Source organism: Camelus ferus, chromosome 8 (assembly GCF_009834535.1).
Source record: "Camelus ferus isolate YT-003-E chromosome 8, BCGSAC_Cfer_1.0, whole genome shotgun sequence".
NCBI classification, from domain to species: domain Eukaryota; kingdom Metazoa; phylum Chordata; class Mammalia; order Artiodactyla; family Camelidae; genus Camelus; species Camelus ferus.
The window spans coordinates 72264744-72283518 of record NC_045703.1 but is presented as its reverse complement, the minus strand read 5'-3'; the positions used below and the strand labels follow the sequence as shown (position 1 = coordinate 72283518).

Below are 18775 nucleotides of genomic sequence, written 5' to 3'. Positions count from 1 at the left end.
GGCACTTAACTCCCTCTGTTTATCCACTCAGCACCTATTTGCTGAGGACCTACTACGCACAGATACTATTCAGTTCTCCAGGGCTGCCACAGTGAACACAGAAGGCAGGCGTCCGTCCCTTCCATCCCCTGGGAGGGACCTGCAGGATCCCCCTGTGCTTAATGCAGAGCGCCTGTTTCAGTAACGATACGCCCTAACCTGCTGGAGCAGAAAGGCTCCAACAGGTTGTGACTGACAGCGGGGAGTGCACTCTCTCCACAGGAGGTGAGCAGGAGGTGAGCAGGAGGTGAGCAGCCCACACTGGCGTGGAAGCTCGGCTCCATGAGGCCAGCCAGGGACCTCGGTTTCTTCCATCTTCTCGCCCCAGCATCTTTCAGAGTGTGGTGCTCGTCCATGGGGTTAAAAGTGGATGGTAACTTCATCTCTAATGAGACGTCCTGGGGCTACATCAGTTCCCCTCACATGTCGTTCACGTGAGCTTAGCCACGCGGCCACACTGGGCAGGATGGGAGCCTGGGAGGCAGGACCTCCGCCGGGGGCCAGTGCGCCCGCTGGACCCGCGTGGCTGTGAGTAGCTCTGGTCTCACTGCTGTTTCTTTGCTCCTGAGTTTATTCATAACGTTGGGGTGCCCGTGGCTCATATTAGTTTTTCTGGGGCTTTTGTGTGTTTTGTTTTTTACTTTACCATATTCCTAAACAATATCGTCCTTTTTTTAAAAAAAAATTGAGATATAGTTGATTTACCATGTTTCATGTGTAAAGCAAAGTGATTCGGTTATTTCTGTCCTTCTTCCTATCATCTCTCATCTACCTGTCTGTCTGTCTGTCTATCTATCATCTATACATCCATCCTGTCTATCTACCCATCCATCCTGTCTGTCTGTCTATCTATACATCCATCCTGTCTGTCTATACATCCATCCTGTCTCCGTCTGTCTGTCTGTCTATCTGTCTATACATCCATCCTGTCTGTCTGTCTGTCTATCTATCTATCGTTTTTTAGACTCTTTTCCATGATAGGTTACTACAAGGTGTTGAGTATAGTTCCCTGTGCTGTGCAGTAGGTCCTTGCTTATCAGTTTGGTATGTAGTAGTATGTATCTGTTAAACTTGTTCCCATTTATTCCTCCTCCAATTTCCCCTTTGGTAGCCATAAGTGTGTTTTCTGTATCTGTGAGTATATTTCTGATTTGTAAATAAGTTCATTTGGATACAAATTTCACACACAGGTGATATCGCATGATACTTGTCTTTCTCGTCTTTCTCTGTCTGACTTACTTCACTTAGTATGATAATCTCTAGGGAAAAATAAATCATCCCCACTTTGGCTAATGTTTTAGCCATGCTTATCCTGAGAAATAGAACCATTAAGACACACACAGACACACACACAGCAGAGAGAGAGAGAAAGGGATTTATTACAAGAAATTGGCTCATGTGATCATGGATGCTGACAAATCCCATATCTGCAGCAGCAACTGGACACTAGGAGAGCCAGTGTGTAAGTTCCAGTTGAAAGCTGGCAGCCCTTAGACCCAGGAAGAGGCAGTCTTTCAGTTCAAATTCAAAGGCAGGGAAAGATTGATGATATTCCAGCTCAAAGGCAGTTGAACAGTTTGAGGGGTCTCTCTTACTTAAGGAGGGGTCAGCCTTTTTGTTCGATTCTGGCCTTCAACTGATTGGACGAGGCCCACCCATGGTAGGGAGGGATTGTCTGGTTTACTCTGTCCACTGATTCAAGGTTACTCTCCTGCAAAAACAGCCTCACAGACACGCCTGGAACCAGACATCTGGGCTTCCTGCCATCCAGTGAAATTGACACATAAAATGAACCATCACAGATGATCAGCAAGTGACAGGAAGTTTTGCTATGATAAGGAGGTGGGGGCGGAGCTGTCTGTGCCATGGCTGGGTCAGAGGGGAAATAAAGAGTTCAGTTTGGATGTGTTAGTTGGAGTCTCCCGGAAAACAGTGGAATTGAAGTTTCCAGCAGTGAGTGGGTACGACTGTCTGCAGCCTGGAAGAGAAGAGGTAAAACTGGAAACATTGCCTGAGTGTGAAGGACGTGCCTCCAGCTCCGCAGCCAGGCTTCTGACCGTCACCTCTGCCTCTCAGTTCTGTTGGTGCAATAATGATCTTTTTAAACTACAGAACTGCTGGGGACGTTTTATGAGCAATCCGAGTGGACTTTAGATACCTGTGGCCGCAGATTTGGAGAGAAGGTCTGATTGAGGAGTCTACACGGACAGCCTGGACACGGGGAACAGAGGGTCCTCCTGGTGGCTTTGCGTTCGAGCTGTGTGGCCTCCAGCTTGGTTCTCCGGTTTTACGTTTCCTCAGGAGAGCCCCTCCCAAGGGTTCATGGAGATCAGAGTTTTAAAAGGACAGAAATAGAGTTTCCTAAGGGGAAAAAGTGCATAAAAACACCATCAACAGTGACACTAAGAGTCCCTTCCTCGGCGACCACTTTGCAGCCCTGCAGGCCAGGGGCGGGACCAGCACCTCTGGTCGCGGGGCGGGGCCAGCCCCCCACCCCCCGCGCCCGCTGTCGGGACGCCAGGGGCCCGCTCAAGACAGGCAGGCTTGCGGCCGAACAGGTGGCCAGCCTCGGGGAGCTTGCCACCCAGTGGAAACAGCAGGCCCTATATTAAGTAAATGACCCCGAGGTGTTCGATTAAGTCAGCTGCTAAAAGTGGTTCTGACTTATCCTGGTCGCCAAGGAAGCGGGGCTGTGCCCTCGCCTCCCTTTCGGGTGATGCCCGGTGAGAACCGGCCCGAATGTTGACAAACTCACCTTGGAGGTGTGCTCTCGGGCACGTGGAGGAGTAAGAGTCTCGATGTCTGAGGAGAAGGGCTGCGTGGTTCCCTGGCCGTAGTCGGCACCGCGTCTCACTCGGGACATGCTCTCTCGCCTCCGGCAAGCCTTCTCCAGAGTCTACGGGGCGCTGGTTAGTAAGTACCTCCGCTTAGGCTATCCAGGAGCACTTTGGAGCGTGCAGGTCGGCCCCCAGTCCTGCTGGGGAGCCACGCCAGCCAGCCAGTGATGCAACGGCTTTTTATGTCATGCGTGACATTTGTGGCATTTCTTTCCTCCCTTCTTGGTCTTTGACTTGATGTGAAACGTAGAGGACGGTTGTTTTGAACATTCACGTTTCTCACTTTTCCTTTGTCTGGGCCGCATCTCATTCTCTCTTCTTTCTGTTTCCCTCCAAGCTGGGCTGGCGGAGGCGGCCCGTTCGCAGCGCGGCTGCTCTGCCCGGCGCCGCTTGACCTCGTTCTCGGGTTGCTGCAGGGTCGCTGCCCTCCTGAGTCCCTGCGCGAGTCCTGGTCACGGCTGAGTGCTTACAGGGTTTGTCCCCTGGTTTCTGTTCAGTCAGCGGGGGGCTCAGGTTACCTGGAACTTCGAGGCGCGAGGTCGGAGGAAGAGGAGCTGTGTTCACTCCTTTTATACTTTTCTCAGACTTCTTGTCTTCATCTTTCCTCTTTCTCTCCTCATTTTATTCCACATTTCTCCTTCTCCTCCCTCATCTCCCTTCCCTGAGACAGCAGACGCGGACTGTCGGCAGGAGGTGGGGTCCTCGCCTGGGCTTGGTCTGTGGGTCTTTGTCTCAGGACCCTCATGCCCCCCCCCCCAGTTCCTCCCCTTGAATGCCATTTGATTTCACTGCGTCTTTGCTAACTTTAATTCTTCTCCCCCCAACGCTGGGTACCCTGTCCCATTACTGGTCCCAGATGAAGGAGATGGTGTTAATTGATTGACAGCTCTCACTGAGCATCGTGAATAGCTGCCTGTGGCCCGGGCGGCTTCCTTCCAACCTTCCACGCTTCTGTGGAAGAAGGATGTCATCTGTTCTCATCTGCGGAGAAGGATGTCACTCCATAAATAAGTCCCTGAACATACTTGGCCCAGGTCTTTGGAATGTGCCTTTGCCTCAAACCCGAGGAGCCTCCAGTCTCTTTGAAGATAAGCTATTTACATGGGGGTCCTTAGAAAGTGTCACATATAAATGGTACGAATGGTGGATGGATGCAGACAAAAGGAGTCAGGTGTGTTCAGTGGTTAAGAAAGTGTCATGGAGAGGGTCAGACCTCCCTGGGCCCTGCAGGGTTGAAGCTGCCAGTGGGGACACCCCCTGAGGACCCCCCACCCCAGGCAGTGCAGCCCCCGTGAGGAGCGCTGCCTCCGCAGAGAGCGATGCCCAAAGCCCAAGGAGCCAGTGTCCACGCGTCTGCAGTGGCCAAGATGATGGCGGAGCTGGGGGAGTAGGGAGCCCCCTGATGCCTGGTGGCGCTCCCTCTTCTAAGGGTCTGAGCCCCACGGAGCCGGCTGTGGGCGACTGGACGTAACTCTAGGCCCGTCCGTGTCTGGCTTCCCGACACCCCTGGGGGCCCTGGTTGGCTCTCTGAGCTGACATGTCCGTGTCTACGTCTAGGATGCTCTGGGCCGGGAGCAGGTTCTGCGGGACAGGAAGGTTTGATTACTGCTGTGGACTCACCTTACACGTTCGTGTCAGAGCCTCGGGACAAGGGCCTCTGTGGCTCCAGCAGTGGATTCTGTCGACAGGCGTGAGCGCCCTGATGCGACCAGAGCGGGTGCTCCCAGACCACGACCGTCGCATCCGCCTGGCAGCTCCTCTCACCTTTGTCCCCCTGCTCCACTCCCACCATGGAACTTCCCCAGGTGGCCCACCTCCCAGGGCCCACATGGCCCCTCCGTGGGGAGGGACATGGTCAGGACTCCTGCTCCGCCAGCAAGACCAGGGGCCTCGGGGACGCTGGTGGTTCCACCCCAGCTTCTAGTCAGTCAGCCTGGAGGCTGAATACATACCTGGCAGGTGGTCCCTGGTCCCGGCCCTCCTTCTGCAGCAAAAGGCACCCTCTGGGGCAGATGGAGCCCTCCATCCCCGCAGCTGCTCCCGGATCCGGGCTCAGGTTCTCCCAGAGAAGGCACAGCGGGTGCATGGCTCTGTTCAGAGGTGCCAAGTATTTGCCTAGAAACGATGAGGGGGCTGATGTAAATGCACGGGGCTTCTGGCAGCTGACATGGTTGTATCTGCGGCCCCCCTAGCCTGCCCCGAGGCTGAGGTGACAGGGAGGGTCTGATCTGGGAGGAGCACTGGAACTGTCATCAGTGGAACGGGCCGGGCTCAGTCTCAGCCCACTCTCCGTGGCATCACTTGTTCGTTCAAGGAGATGGATGTTGGTTTTTACATGGGCCCGTTTTTTCCACTCTTCCTTTGTCAGATCGAGGGGACACACGCATTCATAGCCACGGCAGGTGCGCTCGGAGGTGTGAAAACATTCCAGGAACACGGCACGATCTCGTTCTCAACCTCAGGCCCCACTGGGTGTGAAGTTTCCCTCCCTGTGAGTTCAGACATGAATCCTGTTTGCAGAAAGGGAACCAGTGCTTTTCCAGCAGAAGAAATAGAGTAAATTCACAAAGAAGCCTGGGGTGCATGGGGCTGGGAAGCCAGTGTCTTCACGGCATGGAGTTTCTAGGGCGGTTGTCACACAGAGTGGGGTTTCGAGGATGACACCGATCCCGTGACAGCGGGGAGGAGGCTGGTATGGAGGTGTCGCTCGGGGGTGCTGGTTACATTTCAGTGGTTTCCGCTGTTTCCACTGTTGTTTAAAGTGATTGCTGCAGAAAGTGAAATGCGTCTCTACTCAGCTGACGTGTTCCGCTTGCATCCTGATGGCACCTCAGTGGCCGCGGGCAGAGCCCCTTTCTCGGGAAACATGGGTCATTTGAAAGAAACGGCCGAGGTTAAAAGCCAGCAGCCATGCGGGCCCGCTTGGCAGCTGCATCTTTGGGAAGCAGAGGCTGCCTGCGGCCCACGGGCAGAGGGCCGTTTTACTCAGGAGGAGCTAGGCTGATGGGTGTCCGGGGGATCGCGGCCGTGAGACTGTAATTCGAAGTGATGAGCACGCTGTGTGGTCGCAGAGGGAGGACCGCTTGCCTCTGGGCCGCGTCCAGTGCCACATGCTGCCAAACACACCCCCAATTTCCAGAGCCCGGCCCTGCTCCCGGATGAGTGAGCTTTTCTGAGCAGGGGAGGTGGTGTGGGTGTGGGGTCTGCGAGGCCGCGTGTCGGAATCTGCAGCTGGAGGGATGGGGCGCTGTTGGGGCCCCTGCTTCTGGGCCTGTCCTGCGTGTGGGGAGGAACGCAGGACCCCAGGGTCTGTTCCCTCCTGTTTCCCTCGACTCACCCGCTCTCTGCTAACCCTGAGGATCGGGGTGTCTGCCTTTGTCTCTGTCCCCACCTTGAAGGGGTTCCCTCTGCATCATGAGCCCTCACCTGCTTACTCTGGTCTATGCCCAGGTTCCTGGATGGCCGTGACTTCCCAGGGCTCAGGTGTGCGTGGCTGTGCAGGTGTGTGCAGGTGTGCACATGCAGTGTGTGTAGGTGTGTGCAGGTGTGCACGGGGGCTGTCTGGGGTCTCACGCTCCCGGGACCCCTGATCGCTGTGCTGGTCTGTTTCCTCTCCCACTTTAATTCCCACCCGTCTCCCACAGCTGCCAGAACAATTACGTTCTCATGCCCGGCCTCTCCCTAATTCACCGACTCCAAGATGTTAGCAGAGCTGGTTAATCTCGCTGGACCTTAGGTTTTCAACCTGGAAAGTGAAGTTGGGGTAAAATCCAAGGTTTGTTTTTTATCGAAGTGTAGCTGGCTTACAGTGCTGTGTCAGTTTCAGGTGTACAGCACAGTGATATGGGGCTTTTTGCAGATTGTATTCCACTATAGTTCATTACAAAACATTGGGTGTAATTCCCTGTTCTGCACGGTAAGTGCTTGCTGTCTTGAGGTCTAAAATTCTGATTTTCTGCTTAAAAGACAGCTGTTTGCCGTGTGCCAGGCACTGTTCTAAGTGCCTTTCACATAACAATTCACTTACTCCTCCTTCTTAGGAGGAGGTGCAGTGACTCTCCCCTTTTACAGATGAGCACACCGAGGTGTGAGATCAGCTGTTTATCCATGAGTGTCCTGGTGTGTCTAAAACTGTCCCAAGCTCACCATTCATTCAGTACTATGTCGAGGGGCTGACCTGGGGCACTTCCTGGACACTAAACAAAACTGTGCTTTTCCTCTGTCACCGCAGCTCCACTCTGTCAGCCTTGCCCCCGTTCCCTCTGTGGGGTGTCATCTCACTGGCAGGGGCAGCATTGGGTGCCCCTTGGTTAGCTGTCTTTCTTCCCTCAAGACCCAGGGGTGAGACGTGGCCTCCTGGCTCTGCTCTGTGCTGAGTGGGCAGGAATGGTTCTGGAGAAGCTACCTGAGTGTTGACTTGGGAGGAGGGGTCCTCACCTCCAGCCCATCCGGGGTCCCTGCCCTCCTCAGGGGTGTGGCTCTCCTGTGGGATGCGGTCCCCTAGCCAGGACCTGGGGAATGAGGGCACAGCCACCCCTCCCTCCGGCCCCGTGTCCCTGCGGCACAGGAGGGCCACCCAGACAAGACCCAGCTCCTTTTCCAATCCCTGCAGACGCCCAGCCGCGCAGCTTTGGCGGGCAGGGGAGACGGGGCGGGGCTTCTGACGGGCAGGCAGGGAGAACCATCACACCCATCGTCTCACAGGGAACCCAGAAATCCTGCAGACTTTCTACCTCTAGGGACCCCATCAGCTGTGCCACAACCAGGGCTCCTCCAAACCCGGCACCTACCCCTCCCACCTATGCCCAGAAAGGAAGGCCCCTTTCTCTGCCTTGAGTCCCATCTCCCCTCCCACCCCCCCCAATCTCCCTGCATCAGATTCCTCTCCCTTCAGGAGGCAGAGCTCTGCCCGCCCAGCTCTTTTCCCAGACTGGGCAGTCAGGGCTGGGGACGAACCCCTGCCAACGACCTCTCCCCGGGACTGCCTGGCGGCCGCGGGCCTAAGCACATCTTCAGGTCTCTCTCCTGCTCGAGCATCTGGAGCTGCCCACGGACGCACCCACAGGCCGAGAGTGCCCCTGGGGAACGCGGTTACACGTGGCCATGCTCACTGCTCGCACAAACCCTGAGAACACGTCACACGGGCCGCGTCCACCAGCCGCTGCAGCTTGTCAGAGAGGGTGCTGCACATCCCCAAGTTCAGTTCGTCTAAGCGCTCGTGCTTGCTGTTTGGTACAGGAAACCGAAGTCTACCAAGCCACGTCTGAGCAGATAAAAGTGACTGGATCCGCGCAGTCCACATACTCCAGGGAACTATCTTAATAGAAAAATAAATACAGTGACGTCAGATGGACACCAACAGTTTAATACAAGTTTTTTAACAAGCTCTTTTCCTCCAACCCCCTCCTGCTCGTTCCTCCATTTTAGTGGTGGGAAATCCCTGCCCCCGAGGGTCCCCCCGACTCCCGCGGCCCCAGGAGGGGTGTCCCCCATCAGGAGGCTGCTGCCGGTCTCCCCGTAGTGGGCACTGCAGTGGCGCCAGTTCACACTCGGGTTGTGGTCTGTACTCTCCCGGCACTTAACTGCCCAGTATGGCTCTCAGCCTCACTCTTCTCGTCTGAAGGGTGGGCATCATGAGGGTGCCCACCTCGTGGCCCTGATGTCAGGCTCGGATGAGACAAGACAGGGGAGCAGCGCTGCTGCCCTGCACACAGTAGGCGCTTGGCACTGGAGGCTACTGACGTGATGAGGGGCTGTCCCATCGTCGGAGAGGGAGGAACTGGGGGAAGAACCCCCAGCTGTGACGCCATTTCTCGGGCTGGAGAGGGATGGGCAGGAGTGAAGGCGGGGCGGAGACTTGCCCGCTGACCGCCCCCCCCCTCCCCGCCCTGTGTGTTCTCACCCAGCACAGGGCGGGGCTGCTGTAAACGCGCCCCGAGCCGCCTCTCCCTGGACTCAGTCCTTCCGCGCTTGTGCCTGGACGCGACTCTCCCACGTCCCTGTCGCCTTCAGACCCCTGAGGAGGGAGGTGGGAGTGTCGCGGGGGCCAGCGTGCTTGCCACCGCCGGGCACCTGTGTTGACAGCTGGCAGCCCAGCAGAGACGAAGGAGCGCCCGCTGCAGACACCAGGACGGGCACGGGACACCTCCCGCGGGGCTCTCGGCTGGGCTGGAAGCGCGGACGCAGAAGCTGTGGACACGCAGATGAGAGAAGCGTAATCTGGGGCCGTCAAGGCAGGCTTCGTGGGAGGAGGGCGAGCCTCACCGGAGCAACGGGCTGGGCCGAGGAGGGCGGAGAGGAGGGCACGGCGAACGCCCGGCGGGGGGCGCCAGGTGCCGGGGGCGCGCCCGCGTCTGTGGGCGGAGCACGGGCTGTGCAGGGGGTGGGGGTGGGGGGGGGCTGTGCGGGGCGCCGCCGGGGGCGCGTGCCGCACGGGCGGGTCGGCCTCTCAGCTCTCCCGCACGTGCTGAGGCGGGAAGGAAGCCAGAGGCTGAGGGCCTTTCCACTCTGGCGCTAGCGGCCGAGGTGCGCGGGGCAGGAGGCACCGCGGGAGAAGCGCCCGAGCACCGTCCCGGCATCTAACCCCTGCGGCGCCGCCGCCCCACCCCTGCGTAGGGCTGAGCAGGAGGGCCCCTCGGGGCCGACGTCTCCCCTCCCTCAGAATCCCTCTTAGGACACAAATCCAGCGTTTGGGGGAAAAGTGTTTGATGCCTGTTCATGCCGGGAGGTAAAGCTGATGAGGGCTGGGGGCGAAGCTTCCTGGGGGCCCTGGTGGGGTCCCGGGTTCTCTGGGGCAGGCAGCAGCCTGGGAGGGTTACCTGGCCCACACAGCCCGATGACAAGGCCTCCCAGGAGCCTCCCTCTGTTCCGTTAGGTTCTTGCAGGACGTGTGAGGGGCTGATGGTCCAAGATGGCACTTGGGCTCCGTAACCCTCTGCTGTGAACCTTGGTGTGCTCTGGGTCGCCATGCGGGAGGAGCTCTCACGAAGGAGAGAGGACATTTGCGTTGGATGCCTGAGGCCAGTCTGCAGACAGACCCTGAGAGGCCAGGGAGCACCCCATGCTCCCCAGACCTCACTGTGCATTCACATGCCTGCCCGCTCCCAGTCTCACGGTGGGAGGACTGGCTTCCGCCCGCCATCCAAGCCGTGGGTCGCTGGCCCTGAAGGTCCAGCGCTCCCGAGTGCATTCTCCTCCCGTGGTCCCCAGCCGAGTGCGCTCCGGTGGCCTTTCTGTGTGTGCAGTGACTTCCCTACAGTGATGCCCAGCTGGGAACAGGGACGTTTGCTGATCTGTGGGGGGAGATGTCGCAGTCCTGGATCGCCCTTCGGTGAATCCCTGATTTATTACAAACGAAACTCTGCAGTGTGTGACCACCTAAGTAATTAGGTAGATTTAAAACTAATCGCTCTCACTGAGACAGCGTTACGCTTTTCAGATCTCTGGAACCGAGGGAGCGTGGCCTGTCGACTGTCCTGGACTCCGGGAGGGGACGTTTTGTTTCCTGTTGACTTGCTGCTGGATTTGGAGAACGTTGTTTTCTTTCTTGCCTTTTCAGTGTTTTCTCCTAATTAAGAGAACAGGAGTGTGTCTGACTTATAAAGTTAAAGCCTTTGGAGAACTTAGATGTCTGAGATCTGCAGTATCGTGTGGACACAGAGACGCTGTTCGCGTTTGCTTCTGTTTGTTCTGTGTTGAGACTGTTTGCTTCCCTGCTGACAGAGGTCCCCCGGGAGCCCGATTGTTGGTGAAGCGGGGCTTGGGGCGAGGCATGCATCCCTTCCCCAAGAAGTGCAGCTCGGTGACCTCAGGGCTGGCTTCAGCAGAGACACGAAGAAGATACTGAGTCCTGGGGCCTCCTAGCCAGGGACACGGGAGGGGCAGCGGGTTCACCCCTGGGAGGGCCGTCGGCGGTGTCAGGGGCTCCAGGCCCTGCTCCTGAGGGGCAAGGCAGGACTTCTGTCTCCTCGAGGGGGGGCCACCAGGAGGAAATCTAGGGCAGAAACTGAGCAGAAGCGCATTCCTGGCCCTGGAGTCTTGTGGTGGCGGAGAGTGGGTGGTGGGAGGAGCCACCCAGGCAGTTTCCCCTTCGAGGCCCAAGTCGCAGGTGTAACCGGCAGAGAGAAGGCTCCGCCTTCCCGGGGTCCAAGCCAGCCCTGGGCAGCAGGTGTGAGAGAGGACTCGGGGTGGGGGATGCTGGCGGGGCTGCTGGCGAGAGACTCACCCCCTCCGCCAGGTTGGAGCTTGGAACTGGGGCCTGGCCTCCCATGGGGCGATGACTGTGTTTGTGACACAGCCTCCCAGCCGTCCCTGCACCTCCTTTTGCTTGGGAATCGAGGGTCGTGTGTGTCAGGAATGTAGACGTCAGATGTGCAGCTCGCAGTGTCTTTTTGTCCTGGAATGTTGAGTCTGTTTCTTATGTTCAGAAGATTCTTCAAAACCCAGGCTTTTAAGCTGTGGAGTCTTGTTTATACTTCGGATTTCTCCACGTGCTTATGGGCTAGTGTTTTGTGGGATAGATCTTTCGCTCTTGCTCTAAGGCTTGCTGCCTTTTCTCTCTGGCTTTCTCTCTCACTCCCTTCCTGTCTCTGCTCTTCACTGCAGAACAGTGACTGGCTTAGAGCAGGAGCAGTTAGGAAGAGACGGAGGAGACGAGTGGCCACAAGGACAGAGCAGTGCTCCTGATTCCAGCCCGCTGGGTCCGGGCACAGGCAGGTCACCCCAGGACTAGCGAGGAGATGGCCGTGAGGCTGGCGCATTTTCTGATTTTGTGTCTTGCTGAAGCATGACCTGCGTGGCTGTTTGCAGAACGTCTCATTTTACTTATAAGTTCTCTTCTTGGCTGAGCCCTGCGTGCTATCTCAGACTTTCTAAATTTGCATTGTCTCACTTAAATGGCAAATCTAAGTGGAAATGTTTATAGTCAGCCCTCAGGTATCCACAGGGGGTTGTTTCCAGGGCCCCCACGGGCACCAAAATTGGCGGATACTCCATTATATAAAATGGTGTCATATTTGCACACAACCCCCATGCATCCTGCCACATACTTTAAATCATTTCTAGGTTACTTAGAATACATAATACAATGTAAATGCTATGTAAATAGTTGTAAATACAATGTAAATGTTGTCTAAGAGTTGCCAACATGCTGCAAGTTCAAGTTTCATTTTCTGGAACTCTGGAATTTTTCTGGGTATTTTTCACTCCTAGCTGGTGGAGTCTGAGGATGAGAATCCGTGTGTGCGGAGGGCAGGCTGGGCTATTTTTCGCTGTGTTGTGCCTTAAAGAGCAACGCCTCCTGCTTGCTTGTCCTTTCGTTTACGGCTTATTCTCCAGACTTTACTGTGTGGTCGGCTCTTTGTGCTGGTAGTTGGTCATACGGTTTTTGTAAAGTGGACGAAATTCTATGGAATTAATATTTATGATTTAAAAATTACGGCTTTATGCGCTAGCGACAGAGATCAAAAATTATTCTAATAAACAATAAACTCACTTGTGGACTAGACACCTAAATATGCACAGTTCCTGCGGTTTTAAGCCCTTTTGCCCCACTTTAGAAATCCATCTGTGGTCACCGAACGTCTGCTCTGCGCTTGAGTGCGGACCACGGCGAACTGCGGCGGGAGAGGCGGGAAGTCGGGGGCGAAGACCACACTCTGAGCCTCTTTTGTTCACTTCCCACCTGGCGTCTGATGCGGGTCTCCTGGCTCCTCTGAAGCTCAGTCTTGCACCTCGCCCCGTGGCCACCCCGCCCCCACCACCGGGCGCCCAATCGGGAGTCGCAGCAGTTCCCACGTGCTGGGTGAGGAATGAGAGCGTCCACGTCCACCATCGCACCTGTGGGGCCGCCCCACCTGGACAGCTCCCGGCTCTCCCAGGAGAAGCAAACCGGCTTCTGTGAAACGACGGAAAGAAGAAACGACAGCAGAAAACTGAGTATTTAAATTGCTTCCAAGTAAAACAAAATTTAGAGAACACGTCCGGCTGGATTATGGTGGAATACGTCTTCCTATGTTCCACGGACTTTCGGTGCATCTGGAAGAATGTAGCTTTGGAAGAATCTGATTCCACAGTGGAAGGATGCAGACACAGTCAGGGGGACGAGGAGATATTCTGCAGGATGGGATGGGCTTTCCATTCCATCGGAGCAGAGAGGATCTGAGCCCCTGAGAGTAGATGAGAGCTGGAAAGCGGAGGGAAATGAGGTGGCATGTGAGGGGGACGGGGGTGTGGCCCCCAAGGGGGCTGGGTGGGGCCGGAGACTGCGGGGAGACCTCACAGGGCACGCGTGGTGTCCCCGAGCTGTGAGCATGGCACAGGTAGGGGTCGCCGTATGGGATTAGTTATGTATTTGCCCGGGATTCCAGCTACACCTGAGCACGTGGTTTTAAAGGTGACTCATTCCGTGCTGCTCTGGGAGTGGTTTTAACTTCAGAAGCATTTCGAGAGTCGTAATCTCTAGCAATAATCTACAACCACAGTCATTTGCTTGAGGGGTTAAATCCCTTCCTTGAAAAATGAACTTGGTGGTAAGAACTGCAAGCATGTGTAGAAGAGAGTTGACCAGACCTCCACGTCCCTGTCCCAGACGCACAGCTTCAGAATTTATCAAGTAAGGGCCAGCCTTGTTTCGTTTACGCATCTCCCCTCTCTGCCCAACCCCGCCCCCACTCCAGTTTATTTTGAGGCAAATCCTAGTGACCATGTAATTTAATCAAAAATATCCTCCCCTCACTTTTTTAAAGGATAAAAACTGAGCAGCATCAGTACCTGCTCAAGGCTGGTAAATACAATGGATGTGGACAAGTTTATTATTTTCAAATTCTCTAGAGAGATCTTGTGCCTCCTTCCGTGTGTCCCCCTTGCTGGTCCGGCCTCCTCCGTGTGAAATCCTGCCCGTCACCCCAGTTCAGGCTCCGGGGAGGACAGCCACCCTCTCCCACCTCAACTAACCCAGCTCCATGGGGGAACTGCTGAGGTTTCCAGAAGCCCTGTCTGTGCCAGGTTATACATTTTCAAAAAAAGCGAACAACGATATAGACATTTCCCTAAGTTTGGTAGAACTGAGTACATTTGTAACAGGAGATTCCACCCCCCCAAGTTAAAACTACGCGGAGGAGGCGTGCAGACATTCCAGCACGTTTCCTTCTGTGCTGGGCTGTGGGGCGACCCTGCCTGGGACTCCAGTGTCTGCAGCAACTGGTGCATCAAAACCTAGAGGCGACGGGAGAAAGCGTTCGGTCGTGATGAGCGGGCTCGTCAGCGTGCACAGGTGTAAGCTGACAGAAGTTTGAATCTGATTGGGAGCAAACATGTAAACTCTCAGAAGCATTCACATCGCAACATGACAGGTGACGAGGGTCACTCTGAGTTCGGGGGAAGCGTGTTATCGGGTGGGGGTCCAGGGAGCCTGCTCTGGTGGGCGTGGCACAGGGACACCCTCAAGGGGCTGAGAGGGCGGAGTAGGAACAGTCTGGGATCTGCCTGCTCGGGGCAGGTGAGATCTTACCTCGATGACTTTATCTTTTTCAGTTGGAGTGTGGTTGACTTACAGTGTTGTGTGAGTTTCAGGTGTACAGGATAGTGACTCAGTTATGCATCATACATACACATTGCCTCGGTGACTTTAAATGAGAATAAGGAATTAGAAAGTGTAATAGGGAACGAGGGGCCCCTGAAGATTTGAGAGCGAAAGGACGAGAATGGAATTGCACTTCAGTGATGAATCTGCTGCATTTTGTACGGGAGACCGGGGAAGAGTTGTTTCACAGCTCAGGAGAGAAGCGATGGGGAATACGGAGGGTCCGACGCAGGTCTGCCCGGGAGCTGCGGCCTGTGGGCAGTACAATCCCTGACTGAGGCTAAGCCCGTGTGCACGCAGCTTCGTGTTCTTGCCTGACAGCTCCCTGACCCCGAGAGAAAACCAACGGTGACCTGGAGACGCAGACACAGCCCTTCCTCGGGGAGCGGAGGAGACCTTCAGACCCGAGCGATCTGAGAAAATACGGCACTAAAGCCATAACTAAACGGAATGAATTGAAGAGGAATAGTCAAGGGAGGATGCGTTCTTCCAGATTAAAAACATATTGCTGGGAGAAAAAGAGAAATTGGGGAAATGCTGAGGGATTCTGTTAGTATGAAGAAAACAGATGCAGACAACACGATCAAAAGAGAAGGAAGTTAATTAGATCTTCATCTGTCGTGCTGGGGAATCCATCGCCTTCCTGACTCACAGATGGGGAAGGTACCCGCCCATCGTCCACACCCGTGGAGGGAGCCACCCAGAAGGGCTGACACCAGGGCCGTGTGACCCGGCAGCGGGGAGATGCCACGATCTGCTGTGTGTCATCAGCCTTTCTGTTTTGTTAAGTCGGTGGGGACCTTATGCCTGTAGGACCCACCATGAATGGTTTTAAAGGTACCTTATGAAGGGAGGGCGTCACACAGGGTGGTGACACTGGGAGCGAGCTGGGAGGTGGGACAGCAGGGACTGAAGGTGCAGGGCTGGGTGGGGTCACAGGATCCCCTTCCCAGGTCAGGTGAGGGGCAAGGTTCTGCGTGCTTGCCCGGAGGCTCTCTGCTGTGTCTTCTTCCCGTGTCCTTTAAAAACGAGAAAGTGGGTACTGACGCCGACCCGCCTGGTGCCTTTCCTCCAGCTGGGAGAGTGCTGGGTGCAGAGCCCGGCCGTGGGTCTTGGAAGGAGGAAGGAGGAGCCACAGCCTCAGAGCCTGCTGCCTGCTGCTAGTTCACTTTTCATGTATCTGTTAGTGTCAGAAATATTTTGTAGAAACACATTTAAATAGTTTTCTTTGCGATCACAGTGCTCATTTCTGGTTCACGTCCCACTCCTTTTAAGTAGGAGCTCTTGTTCCAGAAATACTCCCGAGCCGCTTCCTGGATTTCCCGCTCTGTGCTCCCAAGTCCCGGACCCCCTCCTCAGCATCTTCCCTGCCAGGGCATCAGCCGGCTGTTCCGGGGCCAGTGGGCTTCGCAGCCGCTGCCCCGGGCCCCTAGACTCAGCATGATGACGACTGGCCATCTCCCTCCCTCCAACGGGTCAGCCGTTGCCAGGACCGGATGGAAACGCGGTGTTTACCTGTCGCCTGGTGCCTGGCCAGACAGCGTCCTGCTGAGAGCCCGCCTGTGTGTTCCAAACACCGCTGTCCCTAATCAGAGGCCACCAGTCTTCAAATAAGAGCCTTCCTGTTTCCCAGAAATAACTTCCTGAATGCATTATGTTGCTTTCTTTTAAAAAATAGCCCATTTGTTGACATGGGTGACAATCACAGATTGTCTTGGTGACGAGCTCTCCACATTTCCTGTTTTCGGACTTGGCATGGGTGTCAGTGCACTGGTGCCCGGTTTTCTTTATCAGAAAGAAGAAGCCATGTTTACCCAGAACTCTCCCCAAGGATGCCTCTCCCCTGGGTGCCGGCGGGCGCTCCTTGTGGACAGGAGGGCACACAGAACGGGCCACTGAGGGTGAGACACCTGGGCTCGTTTATCTGACAGCGACCTTTTAGAGCAAGCACACTGGGTCCGAGAGACCGGTCAAGGCTATGTTTAGAAAATGGAAGTGGAAAGGAAACTGTGACTGCCTCGGGTGGAGCCCGCACGCCCTCTGCCTGTGCACCCTTGGGCCAGCGCGCATCTGCCCTGTGGACGCACGGCTCTGGGAGGGGTGCCTGCAGGCCCAGGCAGAGGCTCCGAGGGCCAGAGCCCCTCCACGAGGTGCCTCTCGGTCAGCGCTGCTCCAGGTCCTTGTTGGGTGCCCAGAGCCCAGCAGGCCCGTGGCTCCTGCACTGCCCGCTGGGGCCAGCAGGAAGCTGCGTGGGCAGAGGCTCCCGCACCCATGTCGTGTCCCAAAGGCCTTTCCCTGCAGAGCCCTCAGCTCTCAGGCCAGCTCCCTGCAGCCCTGAGAGCAGCCTTCTGTGACGTGTATGCAGAAGAGGGAGGCCGAGCATGTGGGGGCGCAGAGGGGCTCAGTGTCCTAGGACCCCACGTGGCCCCGTCCCATCTCGAGGGCCCAGCAGTTCCAGGCTTTGGCCTGGTAGTAAGTGTGCACAGGATGACTGATGGAGGCGGGGGGTGAGGTGGAGCGGGGGAGGGCTGGGAGAGACGGGGGGAGTGCTGTTCTGTGCTGCGCCCTCTCCTGCCCTGTTCCCGTTCCTCCCAAAGCCAGGGCGCGAGAGGGCGTGGGGCCCACTTCTGCCAAGGTTTCTGCTCAAGGCAAGCATTTGTCTCTCAGCCGAGGAGCTTCCCCTCTGAGAGGCTGGAACTTCCTGTCCTGCACACGCAGAGCCCAAGGCTTCCTGGGATGGGAGGGGAAACCGTGTGTCCTCAGATGCTCTGCGGTCCCACGAGCTGACCCCCTGAGACTACATCCTAGTGCGCAGTAAAATGCACTCGGCCATCACAGTCACAGCAGGTCTTCGAGGGGAGTGAGCAGCTCCTGAGTCTGCCTTTTCTGAGATCGAGGGAAGACGTGGGGAGATCCCGGTGGAATATTGTCGGAATATGAAGGTGACATTCACCTGCCTGGACTGCACTTAGAGAACCAAGGCGATGATTTGAAAAACTTCTGCCTGATCACAGCTTGGTGCCCAGAGCTGAGAATTCAGGAAGGAACGGGACTTTGTGTCTTGCTGTTTAGTATCTGTGGGCTAATTAATTACACTTGTTGTCTGGAGAGAAACGAACAGATGCGTATTATCAGCTGGCTTATCTGCCCCGAGTTTTGGTGAAGCGTCACTTGGGCTCAGGATTCCTGCAGTGTTTCCCTGGGTACGTGTCCTCAACCCCCACACCCCCACCAGGTTTCTGTAGTCTCCACTGATTATACTTCACAACAGTTAGTTTCATTGGACTTTAGGATATACACACACACGACCTACACTTCATCACTGGCAGGACCCTGCAGAGTTGCGGGCTGGGTACCCGCCCTGACTTGTCAATCAGGATGAAGTTGGGGCGGAGGCTGCGTCCCTGTGACCCCTGACCTCAGACCCTCGGCACCTCCCTCTCCACTGAGAATCAACTTTTCTGATTCTGCCCTGTCCCACTGTAAACCTGAACCTTGGAGAACTCTAACCCTGATTCTGACCTCGGAGGACTGCTGGCTCAGATGTGCAATTGGAAAACCCAGCCTGCCCCTGAGGTCCCTGCTTGGGCTGGTCCAGCCATCACTTGGCCTTGCTGGGCAGCATCTCCTGGGCTCTGTGACCACGTTTCTCACTCAGCCTGTGTCTTCACCCAGACTTTGCGTTTCTCCCTTCACTCCACTGACTTCAGAGCAGAGAGGTGAGAGCAGGAGCTGGCAGGGCTGACACAGCACCCCGAGGCTGTGCGATGCCTTTTCCCATTGTAACACCTTAGCTGCGCTGGCACCTTGCACGTGAGAATCTGTCTTTCAGTGCAAGGGCGGCTCCCACTCTACCATCCACACACCGCTGGGGGCTCCAGGAGGGAGTGGACACCACCTGCCTTGAAATTTCACATCAGCAATTGCAGGTGGGTGAGCGGTTGGCCAGTCGGAGTGGGCAGGGGGCTCCTGAGAGGCTGGGAGGAGCGGCGGCTGCAAAGGACGCAGCACCTGACCCTCATCCCAAGGGAGGAGCGGGCGCAAGAGGTCAGGCCCTGCATGGACCCTGATCTCCTGCAGGAGAACATGGCAGGACTGCCCATGGGGCCTGGAAAGGGCCGAGGCAGGAGCCAGGCCGGCCCAGGATAGGAACCTAGGATCAGGCAGCGTGGGTGACCCAGCTCCCAGCCCCCATCTCTCAGCCCCACCCGCCTTCTGTGCTGGACTCCATTCCTCTTGCCAGCTGCCACCGCAGGCCCTCCGACAGCTGGGGGACAGAAAGCACCTGCCCCTCCTCTTCCACTCCTTATCCTGGCAC

General features: G+C 56.2%; 2 protein-coding genes across 7 annotated transcripts in view; one reads left to right on the top strand and one right to left on the bottom strand.

Annotated features, from left to right (window-relative positions):
* RPS6KA2 (ribosomal protein S6 kinase A2) overlaps positions 1–18775 on the top strand; it is a 318148-nt gene that overhangs the window by 108197 nt on the left and 191176 nt on the right.
* On the bottom strand, positions 1378–9831 carry LOC116665481. 6 transcript variants are annotated; one of them, XR_004322127.1, is made up of 7 exons: positions 9695–9831; positions 8524–9065; positions 8001–8193; positions 4829–4991; positions 2795–4457; positions 2198–2348; positions 1378–2017 (listed from the first exon to the last, which is right to left on the bottom strand). XR_004322127.1 is itself a non-coding variant. In XM_032485342.1 (7 exons), exons 1-5 carry the CDS (start codon positions 8684–8686, stop codon positions 3720–3722), a joined length of 711 nt encoding a protein of 236 aa, XP_032341233.1. In that variant the 5' UTR covers positions 8687–8820; the 3' UTR covers positions 1378–2017; positions 2198–2348; positions 2795–3719. The 6 variants fall into 6 exon arrangements, 2 of the variants coding, with proteins under 2 accessions (XP_032341233.1, XP_032341232.1); XR_004322126.1 differs by lacking the exon at positions 9695–9831 and having other exon boundaries at positions 8524–8694; positions 8779–9445; XM_032485342.1 differs by lacking the exon at positions 9695–9831 and adding an exon at positions 4497–4554 and having other exon boundaries at positions 2795–3857; positions 8001–8189; positions 8524–8820.